The following is a 22,426-nucleotide window of genomic DNA, read 5'->3' as shown; positions in this document are numbered from 1 at the left end:
CGTCTGGCTGGAGCCACAGCGTCCATCTGTGGGCCGAATTCAGCCTGTGCTGCCACACCAGTGTGTTACCCCTGCATTCAGCTGTCTGGGAGCAGGCGACCTGGTGGATGGTTTCAGGGGTATCCAACAGGAAGGCACACACAGGCCCTGCCCCACCTGGATTGGGGGTCCCCAAGAGCATCCGTGGTTTCTAGAATTCACTAGGAAAATTTCCAGGATTCAGTATGTTCATGCTTGTGACTGTGATTTACTTTAATGAAAGACACAGAGCCCAGTTAGCAAAGGGAAAAGGGGCATGGGGTCAAGTTCAGAGGAAACCAGCACAAGGTCCCAAGAGTCCCCTCCCAATGGAATCACCCAGGACGTGCTTCATTCTCCCAGCAGGGAGTTGTGATGGTGTGTGTGCAGTGTCATCCAGCAGCTGGTTAGGGGCTCAGCGCCCAGGGTTTTCACGGGGAGCTGGTCACGTGGGCACCCTCTGCTGAGCATGTACCAAAATCCTAGAGTGCAGAAGGAAAGCTGAGCATAAACCACACTGTGCAAACAATGTGGGCACAGTGAGCCTCCCTCATCATTTAGGGAATGGGGGCAACCCCGAATTCCTGGACACCAGCCAAGGGCCAGCCTTGCAAGTAGGTCTCTTTTTCAGGAGAGCAACCTCAGGCCTGCTCTGTTGACTCTTTTCTGCCCCCATCTGATGAGCAGCCCCTCCTTTGCTTGATTCCAGGGCCCCATCCTAACTACCCGGGGGCCCATTTGGATTTGCTCCTGGTGTGCAGACAGTCCTGGGGGCAGTGGCCACCTAAACTCCAGTGGGCTGCTGGCTTGGGGGTCAGTTTTGGTTTCTGGCCCTGTCCGTAGGGCGGGTTTGATGGAGGGGAGGGGTTAGGGGAGCAGAGGCCTGGAATGTCTCTCAGAACCAAGGCTGGCCCTTCACCAGCCGCCGGGGGCTGGGGCTCTCCAGGCGCTGAGTGCATTCTTACTCTGTGGCTGAGTTCACTACTATGGATTTATCAGGCGACCATGTTGGAACTGGACTTGCATGCATGCACGTACCATTCAGTCATTATTCATTCATGTGTGGAGCTCTTGCTCTATACCAGGTCCTGAGGAATCAGATGAGACTCCCCAACCCCTGTCGCTCTACCCCGTCCCTTCCACCCCGATTCTAAGCCCCCCTCTTTCAGAAGGCTCTAATGTGGCGCTGGCTCACCAAAGCTTCCAGGGCAGGAACAGCTCTTGGGGCTAGATCCACGGATGGCTGCCTCACCCCCTACTTCCCACCCCTCTGCAGGATGGCCGTACCCATCAGCATCACCAACCCTGAACTGCTGAGGCACAGCAAGGAGCTCTTCATGGACAGTGGCTTCTCCCCCAAGTCCCAGCGGATGGGGGCCATGGTTGCCTTCCAGAGATTCGAGGATTTCACCAGGTACCCAGTGTGGCTCAGTCTCCCCAGAACACCCCATGCACAGGGGTTGAGTGAGCTTCCCCTGACCCCCACCCATTCATTGCACACACAGGTGGGGGTGGCCCAGACACATGGCACAAGGAGCTAATAATAACAGAATAATAATGTCATCAAAAGTGTGGGCTTTTGTGTCAGCACCTCCTGCTTTTGAATTCTGGCTCTGCACTGCTTTCTGACTATAAGACTCTGAACAAATGATTTCTCTCTGTACCTTCGTTTTCTCATCTGTATAATGGGCATAAGAGAAGGACTTACTTCGTAGGATCACAAGGAAAATTAAATGAGATAATACATATAAAATATTGTATTTAAACTATAGTTAATATGTAAATAACATGCTCAAAAATGTCAGCATCGTTGCCCTTTTTTCAACTTGGTCCTGTATATTATGCATCATGCTTGGATTATCTTATATGTTCACAACAGCCTTGGGAGGTGTAGTGGTTACTTTTGTTATCCTCAGTTGACTCGGAGGGGTGAGATGAGGTTGCAAGGGTCTACCAGCCAGTAAAAGGGGGACCCCAGCCATGGCCCCAAAAGTGTTGGGAATCATTTCTTTTATTCACCATCTCAAATCACGTAGGTTCTTTCTTCCCTTTTGGGAAGGACCCCATCGATGGTGCCTTGGACCTATCAGGAACCACAGGAATTCTGCACAGATTCGGATGTGCTTGCAGAGTGGTGGTTGGGAAAGAGTGAGGGTCGGGCCTGACCTATCACCTTGTGGGGCAGCGGCCCCTCAGCCCTCCCTCTCTGCCCCGTGCCCCCAGGAACTTTGATGAGGTCATTTCCTGCTTTGCCAACGTGCCCAAGGACATCCCTCTCTTCAGCAAGGCCCGTACTTCCCTGTACTCCGAGGATGACAGCAAGGTGAGTGTCTGAGCAGGGAGCAAGCCGAGGAGGGGGCGGGCTGGGGCCCTGGGCCCTTCTACTGCCTACCCTTGGTTTTCTCTCCCAGAGCCTCCGAGAAGAGCCGATCCACATCCTGAACGTGGCCATCCAGTGTGCAGACTACCCGGAGGATGAGCAGCTGGTGCCCATTTTCCGGACATTCGTTCAGTCCAAGGTACGCTGGGCAGCCTCTGCTTCTGGGTCCCTGGAGAAGGAGGAGGGGCTGTCTTGGTGAGGCGTCCATGTGCCCAAGTCACTTACATAAACAACCATGTATGCATATAACTGTGGGTTGGTTTTATAAACATGTGGTGGCCATTGCTGGCATGGATTCTTACCCAGCAGTAGGGACAGCTGTTACATATGCTTAATGACCCCAGCTGCAAACAGATGTGGAGCAGCTTGGCAAGTGTAGGTAGTAGAACTATGGGGCAGGTGCTGTGTGACCTCCAGCAGGTTACTTTATCTCTCTGATCCTTAAGTTTTCCCATCTGTAAGATGGGATACTTAAGCTCATAAATTAATAAATCTGCCAGGCACACTATAGCTGTTAGCTCTTTACCCTCCTGACTTGGTCTCAACTTTAAGAACACTTGGAAATTTTTGGCTGTTGCTTTTTGGTGTATTTATCTGTATATGTGTTGTATCCCCCATGTTATTCTGGTGGGAGGGACACCTCTTACCTCCTCTGACTTGGCGTCCCTCAGAGGACCTGGCCTGGTGCTTCCTAGGCAGGAGGTGTTGGGTGAATAATGCACGGATGATGCCATGAAAGCTTAGGGACATTATTGTTAATGATGTACTTAGCCTTATGTGATTGATTAATCAACAGTGTAATGATGTACATTGTAGAAAATTTTTAAGGGGCAGACAGATCTGAAAAGCTTGCCCCACCATCCAGGGCAGTGACTGTGAGAATCCTGGTATATTTCCCTCTAGCCTGTTTCTTAACATAGCTGATGTCCTTACTGGACTTTGAGCTTGGCATCCATGGCTTAGATAAGGCAACGTTTGAGCTGTTGGCAGTTTGCCTGCCCCCTAACCAAATCAGACGATGCTCAAGATACTTGGTGGTTCTTCCCCGAGGGGGCAGTGAAGGGGTGTCAGAATCACCTGGGAACAGCCGTGCTATGGGGGGCAACGTGGCTGTGTGTGGGAAGGAGACAGTTCTCTACATATCGACCCAGGAGGATATGCATGAGCTAGAAAAGATTAAACGTATGTGTCTCTGTACAAATAAGTGTTTATATACAGCATACCAAAGAGAGGAAAGTTAGCAGAATATACACCTACCAGGGGAGTGGGAGACATTTTAATGTTACATATTTCTATATTATTTTAAAATTTTTGCACTAAGCAGATAGATACGTGCACATTCGCAGACACATACACACACCTGTACGTTCAAGCACACCTTTAATTGAGAACAGTAATCAGGCTCCCAGTAGAATCCTCTTCGTTTTCCAATTTATCCTGTTTTCTTTGCAACCTGCATTCTGTTAAGTGTTTTTTTGATTATGTCTCCTTGCCTCTTTCTGAAATGGGCTAAGACTATTCATTTCTCCTAATAATTTTCCTTATCACATGGAGAAATTAAAAAATATCCTTATTTCCTGGTCTTCTGGGTTTTTTTCCTTTCCCCAGAGAACTATACATAATAGTATTTATTTCGTTTAGGGAACAACTAAAAACAGTTTAGTACTTTTCTTGGGTAATTTTTGACGAAGTCGAATGTACACAGAAGTGCACAAATCATTAATGTACAGCCTGATGAATTTTCACAGGGAATTCCCAAGTGTGACCAACATTCAGATCAAGAAATGAATGTTCTGGCCCCTTCTTGAGCCTCTTCCCATCACTACATCTCCCCCGCCAGAGATAACCAACCAGTATCCTGACTTCTAATAGTAGAGATTAGTTTTGTCTATTTTAGAGTTTTATATAAACTAAAGCATATGGTTTGTACTTTTTTGTGTCAGGCTTTTTTATTCAGCTTGTCATCTTTTTTTAAAAAAAAATACAGCAGTGCCCCATCCCACCAATTTCATTAAAGAGTTCATGAAATGTTAAGATATATATATATGTAATATATATGTGTGTGTGTGTGTATATATATATAAATAGCTTTACTGAATATAATTCACTTAGCACACCATTCCCCCATTTAAAGTGTACAATTCAGTGCTTATTAGTACCGTAGTCCCCTTTTCTGCAGTTTTGTTTTCTGCAATCTCAGTTTCCCACAGTCCACTGCAGTCTGAAAATATTAAATGGAAAATTCCAGAAATTTTTAAGTTTAAGCAATTTGTAAGTTTTAAGTTGTGTGCCATTCTGCGTAGTGTGATGAAATTTCATGCCGTCCTGCTCTGTCCTGCCCGGATGTGAATCATCCCTCTGTCCAAGCGTAGCCGCCCGTTAGTCACCTAGTAGTCAGCTCGGTTATCCCATCAACTGTCATGGTATTGCAGTACTCATGTTAAGTCACCCTTATTTTACTTAATTATGCCCCCAAAGTACAAGTAATGCTGGCAACTCGGACATGCCGAAGAGAAGCTGTCAAGTGCTCCCTTTCAGTGAAAAGGTGAAAATTCTTGATTTAATAAGGAAGGGAAAAAAAATGTATGCTGAGCTGCTAAGATCTATGGTGAAACCAAGTCTTCTATCCATGAAACTGTGAAGGAGGAAAAAAGAAATGCGTGCTAGTTTTGCTGTCACACCCTAAATTGCAGACATTACGGCCACAGTGAGTGATAAGTGCCTAGTTAAGACGGAAAAGGCATTAAATTTGTACAGGAAAATATCTTGAGAGCCCACATTCACATAACTTTTATTACAGTATATGGCTATAATTGTTCTGTTTTGTTATAATTATTGTTAATCTCTTACTGTGCCTAATCTATAAATTAAACTTTATCATAAGTATGTATATATAGGAAAAAAACATAGTATGTATAGGGTTTGGTACTATCCGTGGTTCCAGGCATCCACTGGGGATTTCGGAACGTATTGCTCATGGGTAAGGAGGGACTACTATGTATTCATAGAGTTGTGTAGCCATCATTATGATCATTATGTTTTAGAACATTTTCACCACTCCCACCAAAATACCCATTAGCAGTCACCCCATTTTCCCTCAACCCAAAACCCTTTCCCCTGCCCTAGGCAACCACTAATCTACTTTCTGTCTCTATGGATTGGCCTATTCTGGGTATTTCCTATAAATGGGATAAATGGAATTTCATACACTATGAGGTCTTTGGGGACTGGCCTGTTTGACTCGGCCTGCTTTCAAGGTTGATCCGGGTGGTAACATATATCATTCCTTTTTGCGGCCAAATATGATCCCACTGTGTTTTTGGTTTTTAATACAGAAAAACATCCTTGTGGAGTATGGACTCCGAAGAATTACATTCCTGATTGCCCAAGAGGTCAGTCCGATTCTCAACACATCTGAGGTTTTCGCATTCTTCAAGACTTGGTGCCATTTATTTGATGCTTACTCTGTAGATTCGGGTGGAAAAAATCAGTCCCTAGAGAAGAGATGGCTTTCCAAATGATTCATTCTAGAAGTGGACTGGGTTAGGGTTAAAAATCACAAAACAGGTCTATAAATATTTAAATGAGTCTTGCTTGATTTGTCTTTCATATGGATTTCTTTTTGCAGAAAGAATTTCCCAAGTTTTTCACATTCAGAGCAAGAGATGAGGTATGGTGAAGAGCAATGACTGGTTCTCGCTTCCCCGGGATATTTGATATTCAGCAAGAATATAGTCCTTAGTCCTTGTGGTATCCCCATATTCTAGAACATGCAACTTTTGTGTAGATTCCAGCCTTCCTCTGGGCTGGTATTTCCAGTGAGAGCCCCGTGTTGCTGTGTGGAGCTCAGACCTCATGTTTCCCGCCCTTTCAGCCTTCACTACAGGTTTCTGTCTCACCTGGGCACTTTTTGTACTTACTGGTGTAGCTCTGTAAGACAGTTCTCCCAACCTCTTTTTCTTTTTTTTTTTTTTAAATGTCTTTACTGGAGTATAATTGTTTACAATGTTGTGTTAGTTTCTGCTGTACCACAAAGTGAATCAGTTATATGTATACATATATCCCCATATGCCCTCCCTCTTGAGGCTCCCTCCCACCCTCCCTATCCCACCCCTCTAGGTGGTCACAAAGCACCGAGCTGATCTCCCTGTGCCATGCGGCTGCTTCCCACTAGCTATCTGTTTTACGTTTGGTAGTGTATATATGTCAGTGCTACTCTCTCACTTCGTCCCAGCTTACCCTTCCCCCACTGTGTCCTCAAGTCCATTCTCTATGTCTGCGTCTTTATTCCTGGCCTGCCACTATGTTCATCAGTACCGTTTTTTTAGATTGCATATATATGCGTTAGCATATGGTATTTGTTTTTCTCTTTCTGACTTACTTCACTCTGTATGACAGACTCTAGGTCCATCCACCTCACTACAGATAACTCAATTTCGTTCCTTTTTATGGCTGAGTAATATTCCATTGTATATATGTGCCACACCTTCTTTATTCATTCATCTGTTGATGGACATTTGGCCAACCTCTTTTTCTTATGTTCTTCCAGAACAGTGGTTGGCAAACTATGGCTTGCAGGCCAGCCCCCTGTTTTTATAACCAAAGTTTGATTGGGACAGAGGCCACACCCATTAATCACTTACTGTCTCCTGTGGCTTTCTCGCTCCAGTGGCTGAATCGAGTACAGTTGGTCCTCCGTGTTCACGGATTCCACGTTCGTGGATTCACCCAACCGTGGATGGAATCTCCGCAGTTGGTTGTGTCCGCGGATGCGGGACCCGCGGTTTTGGAAGGTGGACTGTGGTTGGGACCGACCGTATACTCCGTCAGTCCCCTGGCCTTTTAAGAAAGAGTTTGCTCATCCTTACTCTAGAACAGGTGGGCTTGTTCCCAGCACAGATCCAGTCTCCACTAAACAGTATTTTAATTTATCCAAAGCCTTACTTTCCTAGTTAAGACGCATCCTTTCTTTAGCTTCTTCATTTTCTCTTCAGTCTCCAGTACCATCAGTCGCTTCCTTCTGGGGACAAATTTCCACAAGGAAACTAGGGCTTAGTGACTTCTTGAGAAATACTCTGTGTGGTGGCAGATAGAGAACAGCCTGGTGGTGCCAGCAGGTGCTGGGGACTAGCTAGGCTCCCCTGGGGCCAAGAGGCTTATGCCAGCACAAGATTCCATGCTCGTGGCTCTCCTCTGGACCATCGCAAAATCCCAAATCTCTTGAGCTCACAATTAGAGGACATCATGAATGCTTCATTCCTGAGTGCTAAACCCGCAAACACCAGGGATCTGCAGGACAGGGCGTGGATCAAGCAGGCACGCAGCCCCAGTGTCCAACTCCACCTGTGTCTGTGTGTCCATCTGTTTTCTCTCTCTGGTCGGCCCACAGTTTGCAGAAGATCGCATTTACCGCCACTTGGAGCCGGCCCTGGCCTTCCAGCTGGAGCTCAGCCGGCTGCGTAACTTTGACATAACTGCCATGCCCTGCGCCAACCACAAGATGCATCTGTACCTGGGCGCTGCCAAAGTGAAAGAGGGCACAGAGGTCACGGACCACAGGTTCTTCATCCGCGCCATCATCAGGCATTCGGACCTGATCACCAAGGTACGATGTCACGGGGTGTTTCTTTCTCCCCCTGAACTTGTCACTCACGTGCTGGCCTTGCCTTCTTTGAGTTCCTGCTCTGCGTCAGGCCCTGGGCTGCCCTCTGGGGATGTCAGGGTGCACAGGGCACACACAGCCCTGCCCTTGTGACTGACACTCCAGTCTGGGGACAGAGTGGGAGGTGGATAATGAAGTGGTCTGTTTTCATGGGCTGGCATGTGGATTCTTTCTTCTGTCGCGGAGATCTCTCTGCATGAGGAGAGAAGTGGGAGGATAGAAAAGAAAGATCCTGGTTTGTTAAGGGGATTTTTTTTTGTACTTGCTCACTGCGTGAGTGGTCATGTCCCACTGTTTCTTGCCTTCAGAAAAGTAATTCATGATTATATTGTGAAGATTGCAAAAAATACTGAAAATATTTTTAAAAATCAAGGAAAAGGACCAGAATCCTGCCACTCAGGGGTCAGCCCTGTTGGTGACCCTTTCTAGGCCTAATTCCATATATGTATGGGGATTGGGTTGTAGGTGTAATGTTACAGATAGGAGCTCAGGCTGGACAAATCATTTAAAGACTTTTTTTTTTTTTTTTACTGTAGACCTCTTTCCATGTTAATGAAGATAATTTCCTTCATGCAATTCCCTTGCAAGGATGTACATCTTGTGTGTGTAATGTTTTTTAACAAATCCCCTAGTGATGGATGTTAAGCTAATCTCAGTATTTTGCTGCCTCTGTCACCTAGATATTTTAATAACTTTTATGATTATCCAGGTATGGTAAGGCCAACAGATCAGTAGACAGTTGTGATCGAAAAGATGGTTTATTTGTTATCACAGATTCCAAGAGGAGGGGACATGCTGAGCTATGGGGGCCACATGGGGAAGCACCAGGGCTGCTCAGGAGGCAGAGGGAGGGGGGATACATGGACAGGGGCCTTTATTGTGGATTCCGCAGGAAGGAATGGGTGAGGCAGGGTGAGCAGGCTTGGGATTGGCTGGCTTGAGTAATTTCAGCAGGCTGTGAGCATAGGGACTGTCTCTACTTGTCTGATACCTGGCCCTGGGGTGATTAGGGCCAGTGGATAGTGGCCTGGAGGGTGAGAGCCTGACAAGGAGGTAGTTGGGCTGTGGGGTCTGGATTGGTTGGTTTGCCTGAAAAGCATGCTCATGGGTGAGTTGTTTACAGGCTCTAGGAATCGGCTAACCCTTGGAGGGGCAGTCCCTCCAGGGTCAGCAAGGCCCAGCTGTCAAAGCATCAGAATACAGAAAATAAAAGAGGTGCTGAATACACGAGACAGCCTGGGACATCCCTTTACCTCTGGAGGCAGGGCTCTGCTGTCTGACCTGGCATGCCTTTTGGAGGAGGGGGATGTTCTCCTTTCCCTTTGACTCTCTGGGCCCTGCACCCCTGGCCTAGCGGCTGCCCCTCCCCCCCTTCAACAGGAAGCCTCCTTCGAGTACCTGCAGAACGAAGGCGAGCGGCTGCTCCTGGAGGCCATGGACGAGCTGGAGGTGGCGTTCAACAACACCAGCGTGCGCACCGACTGCAACCACATCTTCCTCAACTTCGTGCCCACCGTCATCATGGACCCCTTTAAGGTCTCACCTCTGGGGGTGGGGCTCTCACCAGGCTCTAGGTTCACCTTCACTGGGACCTTCCTGCTCCAGGGTGTTGTCTTCTGGTGCTCGAGACCTGAGTTCCAGGGTGCATATGTGCATGTCTGAGCCTCACTTGCTGCAGGTGGAGAACAAACCTTCCATCGATTAATTCTAGAGCCGTTTCTCAGCCACCACCCCTAGGACCGTCCCTAAGGATGTTCCCCCTCCGTGGGCACGCTTCACGTTTCGGAAGACACAGATGCCCAAAATGTCTTTTGCAAAACAAAATTTTGTCCTCTCCCTAGTTCCAGGCTCTGTTGGGGGCTGCATGTGGGTGGGGGAGGGGAGGGGAGAACCTGAGGTCTGTGGCTCAGCCGTTCTCCATTGGCTGGTTCTTCACGAGCAGGCAGAGTTTGTGGTGGTGATTCTGGATGAAGGACGTTCTAGTCCATCAGCTTGGCATGTGTGGGGTGCAGAGGCCCATGCTGATTGCCCAACTCCTCCAGTTCACATGGTTCCTAGAAGAGAAAATGCATAGGCTTGGGATGCATGATGGAGAGAAAGACAGGGTAACATAGGGGCGCTAGCTCTTACCAGCCTCAGTTTCCTCATCTGTCAGTGGGGGACAAAAATGCCAGCCTCTCTGAGTAATTATGGGGACAGAGTGAGATAATGAGCTTAAATGCTTAGCAGGATACCTTTGATTATTATCAGCTTATAGTTAATGGATACGTGCCACGTATTGCTCTGCTATATATGTGCAGTGCATTTTGCATTCAGTATATCTCATCTTTCTGTTATAATCAGAGCTAGAACTATTATGAGTGTGCGCGGAATGGGTCCTGAAATTGAATTGCTGTGGTTTGCGGCAGATTGAGGAGTCAGTGCGGTCCATGGTGATGCGCTACGGCAGCCGGTTGTGGAAACTCCGCGTGCTCCAGGCTGAGGTCAAGATCAACATCCGCCAGACCACCACCGACCACGCCGTTCCCATCCGCCTGTTCATCACCAACGAGTCAGGCTATTACCTGGACATCAGCCTCTACAAAGAAGTGACCGACCCCAGATCTGGAAACGTAAGGCCGGGCTGGGTCACAGAAGTCAAGTCAAAGTGGAGGCAGGCTGTCCGGAGAGCAAGACGTAGATTAAAATGGCACTTGGAAGCTTTGCTGTGTCAGATTGGGGCTGCTCCTCTGAGTTTTATGATAAACATGTTAGCTTCTAAATCTCAGTTGTTCATTCCTCTGGGAAGGAGAATGAATCCAAAGTTTAATCCAGTCTAGAACCATGTTTGGGATAAGATGTGGAGTATTATGGATGATTATAACACAGTTCCCAAATTAGTTCAGTTAGGGAAATGGTATTTTCCCCAACTGTGTTTTGGAATAGACTTTTGTAAAATGAATCAAGTTTCCTATTGACTACTATATATACAGGTAGTAGATTACATGTATATATATAATCGTTTTATTTTGAAACACTTAAAGACTCTCAAAAAGTTGCAAAAATAGCACAGAGGAGAAAATTTAGTACAGAGAATACTCATATACCCTTCACCCAACTTTCCCCAATGATAGCATCTTTTTTAACCAGAGACCTTGTCAAGACAGGAAGTTAACACTGGTCCAGTCTATTAACTCAAATGCAGACCTTATTTGGCTTTCACCAATTTTTACATACACTCTGCTTTGTTTGCAGTGTGTGTGTGTGTGTGTGTGTGTGTGTGTGTGTGTGTGTGTGTGTGAGTAGTATGATAATTACGGTTTTGGAGCTGTGTCTCCACATCTGTTTCCCACAGTGGCAGAGAAGAGAAGATTATTCTCCCGGGCACTCACTTTGTTATGTGATACATGCTATGCTTCCCCTCATTGCATTTTTTATTGAAATATAGTTGATTTACAATGTTGTGTTAATTTCTGCTATACAGCAGAGTGATTCAGTTATACATATATATATACACATTATTTTTTTAATATTCTATTTCATTATGGTTTATCACAGAATACTGAATATAGTTCCCCGTGCTATACACTAGGACCTTGTTGTTTATCCATTCTATATATAATAGCTTGCATCTACTAACCCCAAACTCCCAGTCCATCCCTCTCCCACACACCCTCCCCCTTCACAACCACCAGTCTATTCTCTATGTCTGTGGGTCTGTTTCTGTTTCATAAAAGTTCCTTTGTGTCATATGTTAGATTCCACATATAAGTGATATCATATGGTATTTGTCTTTCTCTTTCTGACTTCCTTCGCTTAGCATGATAACCTCTGTGTCCATCCATGTTGCTGCAAATGGCATTATTTCATTCTTTGTTCTGGCTGAGTAGTATTCCCTCATTGCATTTTCACTGAGGACTGGGAAGAAATAAATTGGGCAGGAGTGTGGTTCTCTGAGACTTACCCTCCTCACTCTCTGTTTTTCTTTCTTTCTGGTCCAGATCATGTTTCACTCCTTCGGCAACAAACAAGGGCCCCAGCACGGGATGCTGATCAATACTCCCTACGTCACCAAGGATCTGCTTCAGGCTAAGCGATTCCAGGCCCAGTCCCTGGGTACCACCTATGTGTATGACTTCCCGGAAATGTTCAGGCAGGCAAGTCCTGAGGCTGAGACTCAGCACTGCCCAGGGTCCCCGTAGAGACTCCACTGGCATCCACACCCCCCCATCCTTAGTTACTCTTTTTTTTTTTTTTTTCAAAAAAAAAACCGTGCGGCTTGTGGGATCTTAGTTCCCTGACCAGGGATTGAACCTGGGCCCACGGCAGTGAAAGCACCAAGTCTGAACCACTGGGCCACCAGGGAATTCCCCTTAGTTACTCTTCTGAAGACCCCACTCTAAAGAACACAGTATTCGTGAAGGAAAAGAAACTAATATTGAGAATGACTTCATAGTATATTTTTCTAAAACAAACCTAATTTCATCCCAGTGATAAAAAGGAATATAATATAGAAACTTTGGAAAGTAAAGGAGAGTGGAAAGAAGGAAAAAGTGACGCCTTGTTCCACGTACTAAAGACGAATTGCTTACCATTTCCTTCTGGTCTTTTTAGTGCTTATATTAAGTGCTGGCTACATGCCAGGAACCATTCTAAGGGTAGATAGACCATGAGGAAGAGGATGGGGTCACTGCCTTCGAGGACTTTTTGGTCTACTTAAAAAAAATAATGTTTTATGTTTTTATGATTATTAAATACACACTGGATACAGAAAAATAGGAATAAGCAAATAAAATTTCACTCATAGGTAATCACTTGTCTACCATTGAGGACTGCAATAACATTTTAGTGTATTTCCTTCAAGTATGCTTTCTATGCCTTTATTTTTTTTACGTAGAAGGGCCTTTCAAGGAGACTGAGCACACTGGCATTGGTGATGTGGGTGCCTGTGTACATCTTCTCCATTGCCTTGTGAATGACGTTCATGAAACTGAGGTCGTGGACTTCTACTGTCCGCAGGAAAGCATCAGTGTACTTTAGGCATAGGAGATGCAGGATAGTAGGAAAAGCTGCCGTTTAGGGTCAGTAAGGCCTGGGCCTGAGTTCCAAATCTGTCCTTTGCTTCCTGTGTGTCCCTGGGCAAGTTCCTTCACCTCTCTGGGCCTCACCTTCCTCCTCTGTAAAATGAGGCTAATAATATTACCTACTTCGCCAGGTTGTGGTAAGAAATATATATAAAGTATTCAGTAGATGCTTAATAAATGGAAACTTTTATAATTAAGAATGTCATTGTCTGTATCCTTTTGCCTCAGAAGTCACAGGCCATAAGAATAAGAAACAGGCAAATCAGCAATAAATCCATCCACTTTCTTTTAGATAAAGAAACAGAGTATGGTGGACAACCCATAAATTTGAAAACAGATGAAAATTTCTAAGAAAAATATATCTTATCAAAACTGACTCAAGAAGAAGTAGAAAATATAGATTATAAGCATTAATGAAATTGAATTAATAGTTCAAAAACATCCGTCTACTAAAATTGGGCCCAGACAGGGACTTCCCTGGCAGCACAGTGGTTAAGAATCCGCCTGCCAATGCAGGGGGCACGGGTTCGAGTCCTGGTCCGGGAAGATCCCACATGCCGTGGAGCAACTAAGCCCGTGTGTCACAACTACTGAGCCTGCGCTCCAGAGCCCACAAGCCACAACTACTGAAGCCCGCGTGCCTAGAGCCCATGCTCCGCAATGAGAGAAGCCACAACAATGAGAAGCCTGTGCACAGCAACAAAGAGTAGCCCCCGCTCGCTGCAACTAGAGAAAGCCCACGCGCAGTGAAGACCCAAAGCAGCCATAAATAAATAAATAAATAATTTGAAAAAAAAGCATTAATGAAATTGAATTCATAGGTCAAAAACACCCATCTACTAAAATTGGTCCTAGACAGTTTTACAACAATTGTTGTCAAACCTTCAAGGGACAGATAATTCCCTTTGTATACAAACTGTTTAGAGAATAGAAAAAACAAAGGGAATGCTTCTTAACTCATTTTATCAGGTTATTATTACTTTAATATTAATCCAATATAAGAACATTAGGAGAAAGGAAATTTATTATCTCATTTATGAACATGGACACAAAAATCATAATTAAAATATTAGCAAATGAGGGCTTCCCTGGTGGCGCAGTGGTTGGGAGTCTGCCTGCCAATGCAGGGGACACGGGTTCGAGCCCTGGTCTGGGAAGATCCCACGTGCCGTGGAGCAGCTGGGCCCATGAGCCACAATTACTGAGCCTGCGCGTCTGGAGCCTGTGCTCCGCAACAGGAGAGGCCGCGATAGTGAGAGGCCCGCGCACCGCGATGAAGAGTGGCCCCCGCTCGCCACAACTAGAGAAAGCCCTCGCACAGAAGCGAAGACCCAACACAGTCATAAATAAATAAAATTAAAAAAAAAAAAAAAAAGAACCGTGTGCTCTGACATATCTCAAAATGGTTCCTTTAAAAAAAAAAAAATATTAGCAAATGAAATCCAGTAATGATTTTTTTTTAAAAATTTAGACTAAATAGTATTTATCTTGTGACAGCTTGTATGGTATTAGGAAGTCTATAGTTTACCATGTTAATTGATTAAGAAAGAACTTAAGTTTCTCAATAGGTGCAAAAAATGTGTTTGAAAAGATAGTATCTATTTATAATAAAAGCTCTTAATAAACTAGGACTAGAAGGGAATTTTTTTTTAAATTTATTTCTGGCTGCATTGGGTCTTCGTTGCCGCGAGCGGGCTTTCTCTAGTTGCGGTGAGCAGGGGCTACTCTTTGTTGTGGTGCACAGGCTTCTCCTTGCGGTGGCTTCTCTTGTTGCGGAACGTGGGCTGTAGGCACACAGGCTTCAGTAGTTGTGGCACACGGGCTCAGTAGTTGTGGCTCATGGGCTCTAGAGCACACCCTCAGTAGTTATGACGCACAGGCTTAGTTGCTCCGCGGCATGTGGGATCTTCCCGGACCAGGGCTCGAACCCGTGTTCCCTGCATTGGCAGGGGGATTCTTAACCACTGTGCCACCAGGGAAGCCCCGAATTTGTTTATTTTGATAAAAGACATCCACCTAAAATTAATAGCACTTAATGGTGAAATGTTAGAAGTATTCGCTTCAAAGATAGGTACAGATAGAAATATCCATTAACACCCCTTCTATTCAACTTTCTTTACTAGAGTTCTTGGCCAATGCAGAAAGATGAGAAAAAGAAATAAAAGGTATAAAGACTAGAAAGAAGGAAGCAAAGTTATGTTTTTCATAAATGATATAAATGCCTATACAAGAAATCCAAGAGAATTTATGGAACCAATTAGATAATACAGCAAGATTGCTAGATACAAGAGCAATATGCAAAAATTAATTGTACTCTCATAGACCAGCAATTATTGTAAAATCTAATTGGAAAAACTGCCATTTACAATATTAAGATCAGCTCCAAGTTTAGGGATAAATCAAACAAAAAACATACAAGACCTTTATGGAGGAAATTTTGAAACTTTACAGAAATACTTTAAGCCTAAATAGAGAGATATATCATGCTTATGTATGATGGGAAGCTTCAATATTATAAAGATAATAGTTCCCCCCAAATTAATACATTCAGTATAATTCTGGAGTTTTGGTGCAACTGAAAAATTCATAGGGATAGCAAAAATTCATGAATAGCAAAAACACTTTTGAAAAAGAACAAAATCAGGAGGACTTGTCTTAGCCATCCTTTAAAATAAGTCATTATTTACTTTCAAGCAGCAGTACGTACTACAGTGTGTAATATTATTCTAACAGAGCTAAACAAATAGGCCAATGGAACAGAATAGAGTCTAGAGTCAGACCCACTTACAACAGAACCTTGATTGAATGCAGAGGTGGGATTCTGAATCAAGGGAATAAATTTCACTAAAGGGTACAAAGAAATTTCTTATCTAATTGGGAAAAACAATTTTCGATTTCTACCTCATCTGGTGTACAAAAATAAATTTCAAGAGGATTAAAACCACTTGGAGTGAGTTGAAAGCATAAGCATAGGAAAACTCCATAAATTTGACTATGTTAAAATTTAAAAGTTATTTACGTAAAAGAGAAAAGACAAACCCCAGATTGGGAGAATATGTTTAAATATCTGTTTCCAGCAAGGGATTAGAGCAATATTATCTACAGAGCATTTATAAATCAATTGGAAAAAAAAGAACAAGCAAAACTATAAAAAATATGGGCAAGAGTTATACTTAGGACATTGACAAAAAAAAGGAGAAACTTACAAGATCAATCAATATATCCTAAGGTGCTCACCTCACTGATAATCAGTGAAGTACCGATCAATATCACAGTACAAAAAAAAAAAAATCACAGTACAGTTTCACACCCAGCAGATGGGTAAACATTAAAATATTTGACAAAGCCAAGTGTGGCCAAGTATATGGGGCAAAGGAGCTCTCACACCTTCTTACTAGGACTGTAAAACAATCTGATAATATCCAGTAAATCTGAATTTTCACATACCCTATGACCCAGCAATTTCATTCCTAGGTATACACCCATTGAAACACTCATCCGTGTTTATTTAAAAAAAAAAGACCATAAAAATGTTGATTACAGCATTGTTGGTGTAGAATTGGAAAACTAAATGTTCCCCAAAAGGGTTATGAATAAATAAATTGTGATATATTCATATCATGGAAAACTGAACAGCAGGGAAAATGAATAAACCAGAGCTAAATTTATCAATATGGATAAATCTCTCAAATATATTGGAGAGTTGGAAAAATAAGTTGTGGAAGGACGTGTCCAGTGCAATACCATTATTTAAAGTATAAGTCATGCAAAATAATGCTATGTTTTAAATGTCTGCACATATGATGAAATAAAAATGTAAAAGCATACAGAGGACTGATGGACAGTAATTCAGGATAATAGTTACCTGAGGGGAGCAGGGAGGAGGAGGGATGAGAATGGGATGGGGAGGGGTACACCAGGGACTTTAACTGCATTTTTCTTATTTCTTTAAAAAAAATCTTAAGCTACTATGGAAAAATTATGATTTGACAAAGTCATGAGATAGGTGCTTGGGTATTTATTTTTCTGCATGTATGCTTTAAATAGTTCATGATTGAAAAAGAGAGAAAGCAGTAGAAAATGTACTTCCTTACTGATGACTTCAGGTTTTTCTCTTTCCTGTCTTCTCTGTAGGCTCTTTTTAAAATGTGGGGCTCCCCGGACAAGTACCCCAAAGACATCCTGACATACACCGAACTAGTGCTGGACCCGCAGGGCCAGCTGGTGGAGATGAACCGACTTCCTGGAGGAAATGAGGTAAAGAACTGAGTCGCTTTGCTGTACAGAAGAAATGAACACAACATTGTAAATCAACTATACTTCAATAAAATTAAAAAAAAAAAACTCACAGAGCCCAGCCCCTGGCCGGAATCACCCTTTAAAAAAATTTCCTCCTGGGGGACTTCCCTGGCGGTCCAGTGGTTAAGACCCTGCACTTCCACTGCAGGGGGCGTGGGTTCAATCCCTGGTCTGGGTACTAAGGTCCTGCATGCTGTGCAGTGTGGCCAAAAATAAATAAATAAATTCCTCCTGAAGAAACAAGCCCGTTTTCTTGTGCATTCATGTCCTCGCCAGGTGGGCATGGTGGCCTTCAAAATGAGGTTTAAGACCCTTGAGTACCCAGACGGGCGTGACGTTATCCTCATCAGCAATGACATCACCTTCCGGATAGGATCCTTTGGCCTTGGAGAAGACCTACTGTACCTGCGGGCATCCGAGATGGCCCGGGCAGAGGGCATCCCCAAAATCTACCTCGCTGCCAACAGTGGGGCCCGTATCGGCCTTGCGGAGGAGATCAAACACATGTTCCAGGTGGCTTGGGTGGACCGGGAAGACCCCCACAAGGTACGTGATAAAGCCGGGGTGGCAGTGTGACTGCACTAAGCTCCTGTTGTATTTTCTGTGGGGGTGACAGCACCTCCAAGGGGGCGGAAACAAATCTTCTTGCTCTTTGTGTAGACAGCATAGATATCCATAAAGTACATAAACAGGCATTAAAATTTCATGGGAGGGGGTGACGATTAGGAAAAAAGGTGTAAATAGGATCCTTAGGGGGACAATAATGAAAAAAAAGTTATTTTTTATGTAAACACAGAGTTAATACGTACTGAGCATCTCTTGAACGCAGTGCACACCAAGGATGCAAATGTGAATGATAACATAATCCCTGGCCTCAGGAAGTTCTTAGAAATCATCCAGGAGACCTAGAGACACCAGCTACCATAAAAGGCAAAATGAATAGAGAAAAACATACATCTTGTAATGTGAAAATGCAGGGGACAGAGTCATTCTTTGCAACCAGAGCATGAGTTCTCAAGGGGGTGGTATTGCCCCCCCTAAGGGGGCAAAAATTATTCTTTTCATGTAAAAAGCATACACGTACATATATATGTATACATACATACACACATTACATAAACAATATATCTATAATAAAATTTTATTGGGGGGGGGTTGGCATTAAGGAAAAAAAAGCTCCGTAGGGGAAAGAGAATGAAAAGATGATTAAAAAACATTAAATCAGAGAGCCCAGGAAGAAAGTGAGGTTGTGTTGTAAGGACGAGTGGAAAGCACAGAGCAGACCTTCAGTTTATTGCTGTTATTAACACGGTATTAACATCAGACAGGTGACTGTGTTATTAACATGGTGTTATTAACACCCCCGTGCGCCCCCCCCCATCACAGTATTGACATTAAAACAAAACAAAACAGTGGCTGTTGAGTGCACGAAGCTGGACTCATAGCCTTACTGAAGTATATATTTTTAAGGGAATTAAGTACCTGTACCTGACTCCCCAAGACTACACCACAGTCAGCTCCCTGAACTCCGTCCATTGTAAACACATCGAGGAAGAAGGAGAATCCAGGTAAATAACTTACCAGGCAGCTCCTTCATTTTGCCTGTGGTTAATTTCAGCTACTCCCAGGGAATCTGCCTCTTCGCCTCTGGGCTTCTGACAGTATATCAAGCAGGTGGTAGTGTTTGTACAACGGGACCCCCGAGCTCCACTGGGGGCACTGATAGCTCAGACACCTGGGGCATCCTTTAGGGTGAGCCCATCCTTGTCATCCCAAAATGAGGCACGCCCTTCACAAAAATAACACATCGTGCAAGGAGAATTAGGTTGGATTCCCACAGTGTCCCCAGAGCTGCAGGTTTACATTTTGTGACCAAATTAGCCAAACTGACTCAGCGGTGATTTGGTGAGCTGGGAAGATGCGGGAGGGCCTGCTCCATGAGAACGTCAAGGGCAATACCGACTGTCTTTTCCAGGGAAGGTTGTGGGTTTTTTATATCAGATTCTGATTTAAATCAGAATTTCCCAGGCTGAGTTTCCTGGAATGTTAGTTGGTGATTTGGGAGGATGGGAGGGAGTGAAAATTTTCCATAGTCAAGTAAGTTTGGGAAACACTGGGTTAAATGAGATCCAACAAGCATCTTTATTGCAGGCTTTCTCAGAACATTTAATGCACTGAAATGCCTTGTGAATCCCTAATGGGTTAGGCTGTACAGTGTACTTATGTGGCCATGGAATCTTGATTGATTGATTGATTGATGATGAACCAAGTGGCTTCTCCTTGTATACCCCCATGTCTCTGTAGACCAAAGGCTATTCTAGATTGCTTCTGGAGGAATGCAGGGTGGGGTGACATTTCATTAGGACAGCCTCTGAATAGGCAAACTTTATCTTTGGTTGGAGGGATGATGATTATTGATGCTGTACTTGCCCTTCTAGAAACTTGAGGGCCAATCATCAGGGGCCTAGACCCCTGCCTTCATCTCACCTCTGGCTGCTTTATCACTTTCCAATCCCTCACCTTGCTTAGCCTTCCTTCCTCGGGTCCTTGGGAAACGCATCAGCCTTGGATTTTTCTGGGCTAGAGCTCAGTGTTTAACTCGCATTTGGTTCTTGAAGGTATGTCATCACGGATATCATTGGGAAGGAGGATGGCCTGGGCGTAGAGAATCTGAGGGGCTCAGGCATGATTGCTGGGGAGACCTCCCTGGATTATGATGAGATTGTCACCATCAGCTTGGTGAGTCCCCTCCTATTTTCTTTTCCGTCTCAACTTTTTACTATAGAAACTTTAAAATAGTCAAGAAAGTAAAGAGAATTGCTAATGAGCCCTATGTACTCATCACCAGCTCCAACAATTATCAGTGTGTAACCATTCCTATGTCCCCAGTCCCTCTGCCCCCCTGTTCTGGAATATTTTAAAGCAAACTCCACTTATATCTTTCCATCTGTAAGTACCCCAATGTGGATCTTTACTAGATTAATGCTCCCCCCCTCATTTTTTTAAAACATAACCACAGTACTGTTACACCCAACAATATCAATGGCAGTTCTTTAATATCATCAGAACACAGTTTGGGTTCAGTTTGAATAGTTATCTCAAAAATATCTTGTTACAGTTGGTTGGTTTGAATCAGGGGCCAATCACCTCTTATTTAAAAGGTACTGAGTATTTAGAAGAACTTCTGTCCAATTTTAACTAGTACTAAATGACTCTCTTCCTGATCCCCAGTTTGGCCTTTTCAAAAATATTTTCTGTTTCTGGTAGAGTCGTAGTAATAGTACTTTTCAACGGTAAACTGTCACTCAGGATATGATTTTTACCTTCAGTGTTGTATCTTCAGTTTCCAAGGTGGAAGATGTTGGCCATGAGTGTCTTCCTTAGGCTTGTTTTCTAGATGTCATTTAAATATGTTTCATATATATTTCAAAATAAAAAGATTTATGCATATATTTACATATTCCAAAATATTTTTATTTTGAAGGATATAAAAAGATATGTATATTTTTATATATTCCAAAAATATATAAATATATATGTATCTTTTATTTATATATATACAGACAGGCACACCTCAGAGATGTTGCAGGTTTGGTTCCAGACCTCTACCATAAAGCAAATGTTGCAATAAAGTGGATATCGCAATAAACGTCACACGGATTTTTTGGTTTCTCAGTCCATGTAAAAATTATGTTTACACTATACTGTAGTATATTAAGTGTGCAATAGCATTAATTTCTTTTTAAAATGTACACACCTTAATTAAAAAATCCTTTATTGCTAGAAAATGCTAACCATCATCTGACACGCAGGGTTGCCAGAAACCTTAAGTTTGTTATAAAAAAAAAAAAAAAGCAATATCCATGAAGTGCAATAAAACGAGATCTGCCTGTATGTCTTTTTATTTTGAAATAGTTTAGGACACACCAGATACGAGATAGCATAGGCAGGTCCTATGTACCCATCACCCAGCTTCCCCCAAGACAGTGTAACCATCGGATGTGATCAGAACTGGGACATTGACGTTGACACAATACTGTTAACTCGGTACAGACCTCGCTCAGATTTTTCCAGTTTCACACGCCCTTCTAGGCCTCCTTTGGTTGTGTGAACGGCTGCAATGGCTCAGGAGTGACCAAGCTCCGAAGAGCCACAGACATGCCTCTTGAAGCAAGAACCAGAACATTCCACTTCTGCTGTCTTTACAACACTCTTCTTTGCTAACCCCATTCTTTCTGGTTAGGAGGCTGAGGTCAGGCACCCTGAAGGAAGGCTTGTGTCACGCTGTTTGGCCTCCAATCAGGTTGCCAGTGGCCTAGCTTAGCTTCCGTTGGTACCCAGCGGGTCCCTGGGCTGTCCCCACTGTGGTAGGTGGGGCACGTGGCCCTGGGGAATGCAGGAGGGATCCTGTCTCCACAGGTGACCTGCCGAGCCCTTGGGATCGGGGCCTATCTGGTGAGGCTGGGCCAGCGAGTGATCCAGGTGGAGAATTCCCACATCATCCTGACAGGGGCAATGGCTCTCAACAAGGTGACCTTGCAGGGGCCACTGGGGAGTGGACATTTAGGGGCGGGGCGGGGGAGGGGTCATTTTAACTTTCCCAGTGTCCCCGATGGGGGATTTTTCTCAACATGAAACCAGTTTCATCCCTACTGATGTCAGAGCTGTTTTTCCATTTTGCAGTTATATGGGCCTCTTATGAGCCCAAAAAAATATGTATATATATTAGGCTCTTCTGGTGGAACTAACTCTGTATTACTGTAATTTAAATTTTTAAATATTATTGAAATTTTAAAAATTATTAAAATGGCATTACACATTGCAGAAAATTGGAAAAAGACCCCCCAAAAAGTAATTTTGCTCCTACTATAATTTTGGTGTATTTTCCTCTAGTCTTGTATCTTAACATGGTGAGACTCCTAGTGAGTGCAGTTTCATTCGACTTTTTTCACTGTATTAAAATGCTTTCCACATTGCTGTAAAGCCTCCATAACATAGTATCTG

At 43.9% G+C, this 22,426-nt stretch overlaps 1 protein-coding gene across 1 annotated transcript in view; it reads left to right on the top strand.

The window, feature by feature from the left end:
- ACACB (acetyl-CoA carboxylase beta) overlaps positions 1–22,426 on the top strand; it is a 99,400-nt gene that overhangs the window by 63,258 nt on the left and 13,716 nt on the right. The window contains exons 28-41 of the mRNA XM_068563713.1: positions 1,295–1,432; positions 2,242–2,341; positions 2,430–2,537; positions 5,734–5,790; positions 6,027–6,068; positions 7,788–8,003; positions 9,441–9,596; positions 10,469–10,672; positions 12,041–12,196; positions 17,258–17,380; positions 17,699–17,968; positions 18,893–18,990; positions 20,041–20,161; positions 21,842–21,952. Of these exons, the coding sequence (XP_068419814.1) occupies positions 1,295–1,432; positions 2,242–2,341; positions 2,430–2,537; positions 5,734–5,790; positions 6,027–6,068; positions 7,788–8,003; positions 9,441–9,596; positions 10,469–10,672; positions 12,041–12,196; positions 17,258–17,380; positions 17,699–17,968; positions 18,893–18,990; positions 20,041–20,161; positions 21,842–21,952 (1,900 nt within the window). The remainder of the gene's footprint in view (positions 1–1,294; positions 1,433–2,241; positions 2,342–2,429; positions 2,538–5,733; positions 5,791–6,026; positions 6,069–7,787; positions 8,004–9,440; positions 9,597–10,468; positions 10,673–12,040; positions 12,197–17,257; positions 17,381–17,698; positions 17,969–18,892; positions 18,991–20,040; positions 20,162–21,841; positions 21,953–22,426) is intronic.

Source organism: Eschrichtius robustus, chromosome 14 (genome assembly GCF_028021215.1).
Source record: "Eschrichtius robustus isolate mEscRob2 chromosome 14, mEscRob2.pri, whole genome shotgun sequence".
NCBI classification, from domain to species: Eukaryota; Metazoa; Chordata; class Mammalia; order Artiodactyla; family Eschrichtiidae; genus Eschrichtius; species Eschrichtius robustus.
Note: the sequence above shows the minus strand (reverse complement) of the source record. Positions and strands in the feature narration are given on the sequence as shown.